We start from the raw sequence: 10800 nt of genomic DNA on the forward strand, positions 1-10800 counted from the left end.
TAACATGCCAGGTGACTACACAACCTCTGCTGGGCTCGGTGATCCTCCCTGGCTGCTTCATAGAGTCCAGTCCTCTCAACTCGGCATTCCAGGCCCAGCCACACCTGCATGGCAGTGCTGCCTCCCTCGTGGGCACCTGTCTCCCAGCAGGCCGCCCTCCCTCAGCACACACACAGCTGTCCCTGCACAGTGCCCTTCCTCTGCTTGCCACCTGGCCTATCCGAAGGACTCAGGTGACCTCCTGGACCCTAGGGAAGCCTGCTGACGGTCCTCTTCCCCCAACCTTGGGTGGGCACCCAGCAGCCCTGTGCCCCTGCCCCTGTGGACAGCTGGGACTGGGAGACCATGTTGCTGTTCACTCCTGACACCTCAGGGCTCTGTGCCAGCGTCCACTTCCAAGCCACACTGCACATTCAGAGTCCATGGGTCCCTGTTGCACACACTCACCAGGGACTGGAGCTCCACGCTCACCAGGAAGGGTAGAGCGGAGAGCCTGACACACTCCTATCTGCCGGCCACCCAAAGTAGAGGCCACAATGCTGTGACCTGGTGTCCACAAGCCTTCACCTGGCCACACCTGAGCTGTGAGGGAGGCATGACCCCTCTCATATGCGCAGGAGAGTGGACACAAACCTGCATGCCTTGCTGAACCTGTCCTAGTATGTCCTGAGTGTTCCTGCAGCTGCCTGTGACCTTTCTGCTCCCCCCAAGCTCCCCTACTCCATGGACTCCAGTTGCCTACCCCTGACCCTTGGCACCTGGCACAGTGCCCTCCTTGAAGGACCTGAGGCCTGGGGAAAGCCTGGCCCTGTGTGGCCCAGCTGGGGCCCAGGACGGCACCTGCCCGCTCCACCCAACTCCACGGTGCGCGGTGCTTCTGTGCTGGGAGCCGAGTCACTGCATCTGTCAGATATCGCTGAGCACCTGCAGAAAGTCCAGGACACTCCGCCTGGCTGCAATGCTTTTCACTTTGTGTCTGTGCCACAAACAAGGAAAAAGCAACCAAGAAGCAGTGCGGGCTTAAGGGTTTTGAGTGGGCGACACCCAATGGCCACTTTGAGGGTGTGGATCCTGGTTCACACGGACAGCCCAGTGCACGGGCTCTGGATGGCTGCCAGGTTTCCAGGGTGAGCAAGTGCCTCAAAGGGGACAAATATTTTTCAAAAACCATAAGTGAAATGGAGGTCTGAATGTTTAAAAATAAATACATAGTGAAGGAAGAAAGAAAGGACAGACAAGCACAGAGATCTTGCTGACCTTTAGATTCAAATGAGTGAAAAACAAGTTTTTATAGTTATGGTTGCTGCCGCCGAGGAAACGAAACCTTTTATCTCCAACTCTTCTGAGCCACAGCTCCCAGAACGAGTATTTCCAAATGGGTGCTCTTGAGATTGAACAGAGGACTTTCACTCTTTGGGCTTCAGTTTCCTCATCTATAAGATGGAGATAATGAGAGTTAAATTAATTAATACATGCAAAGGACATGAACCAGGGCTCACATGGCACATGGTGAATTTCATTCATTAGCCATCATCACCATCATCACCATCACCATAACCATCACCATCCACATCACCACCATGACCATTAATGACCATCACCACCATCATCACCATCAACACAACCATAACCACCATCAACAACCCCTGTCAGCAACACCATCACCACTATCATTAGCCTGATCATTGTCACCTTCACCATCACTAGGATGACATCACCGTCAACACCATCACCACATGCGAGGACCTGAGAACCTGATGCAACCAGTAGCCAGACTAGCAACCAGCAAATGGAAACTGGAAACCCGCAGCTGACTGTAGGCAGGGGCAGACTTAGTTTCCCACTGTAGACAGGAGCAGTACACAGCCCCCACTGAAGTGGACTCTAGATGTGATAAAGAGGCTGCAGTCCCGGGCTGCAGACAGGAAGGAGTTTTTTAGAGCCAGTGCAGTTATTTCTAATTAATAATAATAAGTTCCTGCTTGTTTTTCCAAGGATTTTTTTCAACCCACCTTAAATGCCCTGTTTGGTTGGTTGGCTTAATTGAAAGGCCCAGCTTATCTCCATTCACCTACTGAAAATTGGCCTCAGTGCCATCAGACAAGATCTAGTGGTTCACGCCACTGAGATGGCCCTCTGGAAAAGGAAGCGACTAGACATTTCCTCTGCTCATTGTCTTCCTTGAAAAGTGACAAGTAGGGAATATTTGTTCCCACTTCTTCTTCCTTCCTGAATGCCAGCAAAAATATGCAAAGTTAAGAGAGGTAGAGAAAGGCGAGAGTTTCCAAATCATCAAGGTCTTCTGTCCAGCAAAGTTCAGTGTCCTCTGACCTCCCAGCCCCGCTCCTCCCAGTGGCCACCAGCACACAGCTCGGGCCTGGGCACATGGTGGGGACATGGATTCCAGACCAAGTGCTTCCACTTCTTTGGTGCTCCTCATTCTTGGCTGGCTGTGCCTGGAACCCCATCTTCCTCACCCTCAGGTGCATCCCACTGGCTAACTTCCCCACTGTCCCCAGAAACCCCTGGCAGGAGCCACCAGGTGCCCAGCAGTGGCCCACCTGAGCAAATGGCTTCTTCTCCTTCCTGGCCACTTCCCTACTCCTATCCAGCTTCCTGGAGAAAATAAATAAACTCTTGCCCTGTGCTTGCCTTGCCTTTGGGGACAATCTTACCCTAGGAAAACTCAGCCGTTCCCCATGGTCCACACTGCCTGTGTCAGGCTTCATGGGGTCTCTCCCCCAGCCACACCCACTTCCTCTCACGGTCCCAAGGTCCAGTGCTATCTGTGCCTCTGGGCCCTTCACCACAGCTGGGACCCTCTTCCTAGGGTCACCCCTCCCTCCCCTGCAGGCCTCCAGAAATGCCTTCTCCAGCCTTCCCCAGGGACCCCACCCCGTGTTTGAACTTCACACTTGAGCGCCTTCCCAGGCCTCAGCCCCATACCTGTCTCCATGGACGCCATGCAGATCCAGCCCCCTTGGGGCTCACCTGTGCCCAGACACACGGCTGCTGGCCCAGCACTGCACTTCAGCTCTGGGTGCCCTCTGGACAGCCCTGGCCCTGCGGCCACAGCTCCTGCTCTCTAGGGCGAAGCCTGGGCTTCTGGGTTTTCAGGGCACAGCACTGGCTAAGGCACCAACGTGGCCCAGCTTGTGGTTCCAGCCTGCAGACACGTCCTGCCGCAGCGGGACCAGCCATGCCTGCCCAGCCCAGCACCTGAGGCTACTTCTCGGGACCCTCTTCCTCTCTGCCTCCTGGGTCAGGCAGGAGGGCTGCTCCCCTGCTCCTCAGCTTCCCCACATCGTGCCCCACAGGAGAGCCTCCCTGGTCATCTTCACACAGGGCTCTATGTCATCAAGTGCTACAACCTCCTACTGCTCAGCTTTGCTTGGCTACTTGCTGGCTGTCTCCCACCTGGGAGGCGAGCTCCAAGACAGATGCTGCTCTCACAGGTTCTTGTTTCTGACCACAAACCTGCCTGGCACTATTTGCTTCTCTTCTGAACAGAGTCCAGGATACCAGGCAAAACCCAGCTCCCCAGAGGCCCCAGGACTCTCCCTCAGCCTCCCTGGCCCTGCTGTGCCGTGCTGAGCTGCGGAGCAGCATCTGAAGGCAAGCCACACAGCTCAGCCAGGCTGGGAGCAAGGCCTGAAGACCACCCACCACCATCTGCTCTGATGGACTGTCTTTCAGGGCTTCCCAGAGCGTCCTATCCTAGTGGACTTGCCCCCGGCCACTTGGTGCCATGTGGAATTCTGCGGGACTTCTCCCAGGCCACCATGGGACTTCACCTTAAAATCTCCCACTTTGATGATCAACAAGTCTATCCAGCACAGGGCCTCGGGGGCTGCTGATTGACAGCTGGCATCAATGAGCTCTGGAGAGCAGGAGAGCAGCTGCTCAGGAGGCACCTTGGGTGCTATTCCTTCATGCACAGGCCACCGCGCCCAAGGGAGCACTGTGCAGACACTCAAACAGCCTGTGCATGAAAGCCAGCCCCTGCCCAGGGCACCACTCACCTGCACACACCCACTCACACACACTGCTCACCCGTCCACACCTGTCCCCACATGCTGCAAGCTCACACATGTGGACACACACATCCTCACACCCCGCAAGCTCACACATGTTCACGCACACGTTTCCACATGCTGCAAGCTCACACATGCTCACACATGTTCTCACACCCTGCCATCTCACCCACACATTTACACAAGTTCACACCCACATGTTCTCACAAGAACACACTAAGGCAATCTCTCACACACACCCTTATCGAGCCTATGTGGGCCCTATTCGAATCTTTAAAAGGCTGCATTTACCAAGATAAACAAGTCCATGAGGTACAGAGTCCACCTTGTTGAAGGGCTGGGTGTTACGGGTCGACCAGTAAATCAAAACACATGGAAAAGTGCTACATGTGGGGACAGGGGGCGACTGTACTGCTCCATGCTTTATTGGTTCATCTCTAATTGGAACCAGGTGGTCATGAAGAGCAGAGTTCATGGGAATCCACCCTCTGTTGAACGTGGGCCTGGGCTGGAGGCTGGAAGCCGACTCCCACAATGAAAACAGCTGTAATTGCCTGGCGAGGTCAGGCTCGGGTACATCCAGGGACAGAGGTGACGCTGCAGCTGGTGCATAATATTCTGGGCTCTCTCCAAGAGGAAGGTGGTCCTCTGAAACTCCTCCCAGAAGTGTCTGACTGCTGACCCATCTCCGCAGCTACAGAACCAAGTGACATTTGTTTACCCCAGTGGTGGTAATGGTGACAATGGTGATAATAGTGATGACGATGGTGATGGTGATGGTGGTGGTGGTGATGGTGATGGTGATGATGGTGATGATGGTGATGGTGGTGGTGGTGATGGTGGTAATAGTGATGGCGGTGATGGTGATGGTGATGGTGGTAATGGTGATGTTGGTGGTGATAATAGTGATGTCGATGTTGTTGATGATGATGGTGATGATGATGGGGATGAGGGTGATGGTGGTGATGGTGGTGGTGGTGATGATGATGGTGATGGTGGTGGTGGTGATGATGGTGATGATGGTGATGGTGGTGGTGGTGATGGTGATGGTGGTGATGGTGATGATGGTGATAATAGTGATGTTGATGGTCTTCGTGCTGATGATGGTGATGATGATGGGGATGAGGATGATGGTGGTGATGGTGGTGATGGTGATGTTGAGGAGATGATGGTGATAATGATGATGATGGAGGTGAGGATACTGACGGTGTTGATCATGGTGGTGATCATAGTGGTGATGATGATTATAAAGGCAACAGTCAATAGTCAAAACCCCCACATGGCTCCACAAAACACAAGAAATATCTCTACAGTAAAGCTCTCCACTGTTGACACCGTGAATTGTGACCATGACAACAAAAATTCAACAACTCTCACTTCTCCTTGTGATTTATCTACTTAAACCCCCCACCCTCCAAGAAGGAGGCCATTTTCACACATGTGTGCCCTGCCCAGCCGCTTCCTGTCTCTCGCCAGCTCATTGGTGGACTCTTTGGAAATCCATTCCACACCAGGAGGGCTTGCAGGGTCTTTTTAGTGGCTGACAGCGTCCTACCTCTTCTTGTCTCTTCAGGGTTGTGTGCTGTATGCCTTATTTGATGTTTATTATTTTCAATAATTACATAGTGTTTTTAGCAATTCTGCAAATATTTTGAGATCTGTGGCGCACTCGGTATTAGCATTGGGACTGCATCTACACCTGCTGCACTTCCCTTCACAGGCCAGGGCTGGCCTCTATAGTAACATTAGTGAGCCAGAATCCAGAGGCAGCTTCACTCAGCACTCTGTCCCCCCTGGCTAAATCCATTTGGAAAAACTGCTGTTCAAAATAATCCAAAAGGTTTCTGATTGCTAGAGGTCGTGATGGTGAAGTTGTGTGTGGACAGCCCTGTGAGGCCGGCTAGGCCCTGCCACAGTTGCTGGCCTGGGCAAAGCCCTGCAGGGCACTGTCCCTCCTGATATTCACCCTGCACACTGTGCTGCAGGAAAGACGCCACCTTCTTACTCTGTGACGCAGACACAGTGTGGGGCACATCAACAGTGCTCATGTGTTTACAAATTGGTGAGCGAACCAGGAAGCGGGACTGCGAACTCCGAAGCCCTGAAGATGGGTGGGGCCCTCTCCTGTCCCCCAGGCTGACTCCTTCATATGGAGAGAACAGGAAGGAGAGGCTCTAAATCCAGGTTTGCATGAAGAAACATCCATTTGCTGATTTTGTGACCACAGAAGGCCCTTCACACCGGCCCACCCTGGAGGGAAGGTTCTGGGCTAAGCTTCATGGCTACTGCACTCTAGAGCACACCTCCCACCATCCTGGAGCTGCTGTAAGAAGAGCACCAAGAAGGCGTCCTGGGGCCACATGGCATGTGTGGGCCTGTGTCTGCTTTCCTTGTAGGGCAGGTTCCTCCCAAGGCTCAGGCGGTGACAAGGCTAAAGATCCTCTGTCACTGATGGGAACTCTGGGCCAACCCTCCAGCCCCATCTTTGGTACACTTGCAGGAACCTGACTCCATGACATGCTGGAAAGGGGCCAGGGCTCTGAGTGCTGTGGGGCACCAGGACAGAGACCCAGGGTCTGGGGTTTCCGGAAGGAAGAACAAATTCACAACTGGGAGCAGACACATCTCTGGCTAATGCATAACTTCTAGAACTAGTTTATGATCCACTTGGAAAGACTCTCTGGAAAGGCCTGAGAACCTCCCAGAGGTCCCTCGGCATGTGGGATGAATTCCACAGCTGTGAACTTGGCTAGTTGGGTGTTCTCTGAGGAGGTGAGGGCTGCCTTGTCTCAGTAAAGGGGACCCGCTGGTGGACTTCCTTCTCCTTAGACATGGCCCTCAAGACCTCAGAGAAGCCATAGGAGGGGCAATCAGAGGGACAATGGGCCTCCCCAGGAACCCCGAGGAACAGCAGCAGTCTTCCCCATTTTCTCAGTGTCACGCCGAGCCTCGGAGGTGCCCTAGTGGGCTACCAAGAAGAAGTGGGGTCGTGTCCTGGCTCAGGAATGAAGCAGAGCACGGGAAGACTTCTTTGTTCTTGCCACCAGAAAAGACATAGCCTCTCTTCTCATTTTTTGTGGTCCTCTCTACATATGTCCTTCTAGATATAGTCCCCAAGGGATTGTGGGACTTGATCTGTCTGGTGGATGTACTTGGTGAAGAAGGCTGGGCTGAGGAGATGTTATACTCTTCAGGGCAGGGTCATTGTCTGAACATCAAAAGGTGTCCTGATATCCATCCACCTCCTCTTCTTCTTCCCAGATTGCAGGCAGAGGGTGACATGGCTACTGAGACTCTGGCTTCTAATCCCCGGACAACAACCTACTTCCACACCCATCACCGCTCCTCTCTCCACATTATCCTGGGGGCTGATGGACAGCATGTGATGGCCTAGCCCAAATTGAGCCACCCCATGTGCAGAGACTGGTACAGGAACTTCTGTGGCTAGGGGCATGGGCCATGGAGTTTAGGTTAAAGACTTAGTGTATACAAGATGTGGGACCTGGGACAACTTGCTCTCTTGTGCTTCAGTTTCTTCCCTGTCTGCAAAATTGGAGTAATAATAGGCCTTAACCTGAGATGCTGGGGAAGTCAGATGATTTCCTGATTATTATGGTGCAGCAATGCTGATGGTGATGGTAGTGGTGGTGGTGGTGATGATGATGATGGTGATAGTGAAGGTGGTGATGGTGGTGATGGTGGTGTAGGTGGTGGTGGTGGTGATGATTTCATTTGTTGTCACCGTGACCATAATCAATATAACAAAACAATTCACAGCTACATAGATTTCCGAATGCTTCTGGCAGTAAGGCCATTTCTTTTCCATAGTGCAACCTCACCTAAGTTGTGGAAAACACTAAAGGAAGCCTCGTTGCCCCATCTGACTCATTTAGACACAGGAAGGAAATGACCGTGAAGCAAATGCAAAGGGAATCAGACTGTTCTGGAACATAGCTCCACTGAGGGGACCGTGACCCCTGCCAGCACTGTGCACCACGGAGCACACTGTGGCCTCGTAGGTGCCCTGCACATGGCCTGGCCATTCCTGCCACCTGATCTTTGTGTGGCTGTTTCCTCTGGAAATGCCCTTTGCCCTCTGACTGGTCACCCTAAAAGCTGAACCGGGTCTGAGTGCATCACGCTGCACCCACCTGCCTGGAAAGGCGCATCCTTTTACCCTGCTGGAGCAGACGGAATGCAGCTCAGCCCTCCAGAAGAGGGGAGAGACCGTCTATGGCGGGAGAGCACCAAAGCAAGAGCCATCTGCCCAAACCCAGGCAAGGATACGTTGATTGACAAGTCCCTAATTAAACCCTAATTATAATCTGAGAGCCCAGATCTTTAGGGTCATAAAGGACTTTGATCCTTGAAAAAGTGCTGTCACATTGACCTCGCCGCCACCTTGCCACTCTGGCTCCCTGACTTCAGAAGGGTGCTACAGAGACAGAGGACTGTGGAAACACTGTCCACGTACTTTCCAGATGCTTCAGTCCAGGCCTCAGTAGAAGGGAGTGGGAATGGGGTCCTGAGAAGCCTTGGTCCCCGCTGCCCCATCCTCCCCTTCTCCTCTCCTTCTTCCTCCTCCTCCACACAATTGTCCAAAGTGCCTGCGTGTGGATGAGCAGGAAGGGGAGGGTAGAATGGTGTGCATGTGATTCTATGGCACTGGAGGGTGTTGATTCCTTAAATGGAGAATTCTGACTCACCCCTCTGCCTGTTGGTGTGCAAAGAATGAACTGGACAGCTGACATCTCACCACAGCACACAGGGACGTGGCACAAATTTAAAACACAAAGGAAGGAAAGTATTCAAAAAAAGAAATTTGTATTAATAAATCTAATCAGGAGGCAAAAGACCTCTACAAAGAAAACTACAGAGCACAGAACAAAGACATTGAAGAAGACACTAGAATACGGAAAGACCTCCCATGATCATGGATAGGCAGAATTAATATTGTTGAAATAGAGAGTCTACCAAAAACAACATACAGAGTCGATGCAATGCCCATCAAAACACCCATGACATTTTTCACAAAACTGGTAAAAATAGTCTTAAAATTTGCTTGGAGGAATAAAAGACCCAGAATAGCCAAAGTAATTCTAAGCCAAAACAACAGTGCTTATCTTTTATCTGACTTTAAATTGTGCTACAGAACTAAGTAACAAAAACCGCATGGTACTGACATAAAAACAGACTCAGACCAATGGAACCCAATACACGACACAGAAAAACCCACATGGAAACAATCATCTGATCCTTGACAAAGTTGCCAAAAACATATCCTGTAGAAAAGACGGCCTTCTAACAAATGGTACGGGGGAAATTGGATATGCATATGTAGAAGGATGACATTAAATCCCTATCTCTCACCCTGCAGACAAGCCAACACAAAAGGGATCAAAGACCTAGGAATGAGACCAGAAGCTATGCATCTCCTAGAAGAAAATGTAGGATCAACACTCCAGCTTTTAGATGCAGGCAATGACTTTCTCAATAGGACCCCTAAAACTCAGGGAATGATGCCAAGATTAACAGATCGGATAGAATTGAATTAAAAAGCTTCTGAACAGCAAGGGAAACAATGAAGAATGTAAAGAGAAAACCTACATAATGGGAGAAAATCTTTGCTATCTACTCTTCTGATAGAAGATTAATATCTAGAATATATATAAAAAAGTCAAAAAAAACTTAACACCATCCAAAAATCACACCATCAATAAATGAGCAAAAGAACTAAACAGACACTTCTCAAAAGAAGAAATACAAATGGTCAAAAATGTGTGAAAAAATGTTCAGCATCTTTAGCAATTAAGGAAATGCAAATCAAAACTCCACTGTGTACATACACGATGGAATTTTACTCAGCCATAAAGAAAAATGAATGTTTGTTGGTAAATGGATGGAACTGGAGAACATCATGCTAAGTGAAATAAGCCAGACTCAGAAAGTCAAGGGTCATAAGTTTCTCTTATATGTGGAAACTAAAGAAAAAAAATGGGGGAACAAAAGGTGGTGGGGGTGGGTCTCATGAAAATGAAAGGGAGTCAGTAGAGGAGAGGAGAGGGACCAGGGCAAGGCAGGAGGGGAGGGAAAGGAGATACTGGGGAATGAAAGTGACCAACTTATACTCTTCTATTGAGTTCATATACAAATATGTAACAATAAATCCTATAGTAAAAAGGAGAAAAAAAAAGAATTCCCTATTCCTTATAGAATCCCCCCACTAAATGGTAAAAGTGGCTCCCTCTGTCACCATTTCCCACTGTCTGTAAAGGATACTAATAGGTAGAAATGGGGACTTCAAGGCAAGAGGATGTCAAAAGAAAAAACAAGTAGCATAAAGCACAGTGTCTGTGTTCATGGAGAGAGAGTGTGTACTTCTAGAACGGCTACTTTCATGGGCTAGGAAAGAGCTGGCATTGGAGATGCCATTCAAGGTACTCACTGTCAGAACATCAGACACCCCATGTGGGGACGACAGCCAGGTGCCAGGTCCCAAGCAACAGCCAAGGCTGAGGAAGCCGCGAGCCCTAGTCAGACTTGCTGTGGCACCTCTCAGGCTGATCCCTGGTCCATGGACTGCGTGCACAGTGGGATTTTACAGAGTTGGGGGAGGGCTCGCCAGGACCAGGCAGTGATGGCCACTGTGCGCCTGGGTGCTCTTAGGATGTGGCCACCATGGTCAAGCCCTGAGCAGCTCGGCCTGCATGGCCGCACAGCCTGCCCATGCTCCCCGCAGGGCTGGGTAGTCCCATGCTGGCCCAGT

At 51.0% G+C, this 10800-nt stretch overlaps 1 protein-coding gene and 1 long non-coding RNA gene across 3 annotated transcripts; both read right to left on the minus strand.

The window, feature by feature from the left end:
- Positions 1-1170: 1170 nt before the first annotated feature.
- On the minus strand, positions 1171-3248 carry LOC306647644. 2 transcript variants are annotated; one of them, XR_013760146.1, is made up of 3 exons: positions 3025-3228; positions 2013-2991; positions 1171-1433 (listed from the first exon to the last, which is right to left on the minus strand). It is a non-coding gene; the product is annotated as an uncharacterized lncRNA (long non-coding RNA). The 2 variants fall into 2 exon arrangements; XR_013760145.1 differs by having other exon boundaries at positions 2013-3248.
- Positions 3249-4713: 1465 nt separating this feature from the next.
- On the minus strand, positions 4714-5430 carry LOC306649187 (uncharacterized protein). Its single transcript, XM_079119975.1, has 2 exons — positions 5199-5430; positions 4714-5154 (listed from the first exon to the last, which is right to left on the minus strand). Exons 1-2 carry the CDS (start codon positions 5262-5264, stop codon positions 4729-4731), a joined length of 492 nt encoding a protein of 163 aa, XP_078976101.1. The 5' UTR covers positions 5265-5430; the 3' UTR covers positions 4714-4728.
- Positions 5431-10800: the final 5370 nt, after the last annotated feature.

The sequence above is a fragment of the Sciurus vulgaris genome (genome assembly GCF_902686455.1).
Source record: "Sciurus vulgaris genome assembly, chromosome: 17".
Taxonomy (NCBI): domain Eukaryota; kingdom Metazoa; phylum Chordata; class Mammalia; order Rodentia; family Sciuridae; genus Sciurus; species Sciurus vulgaris.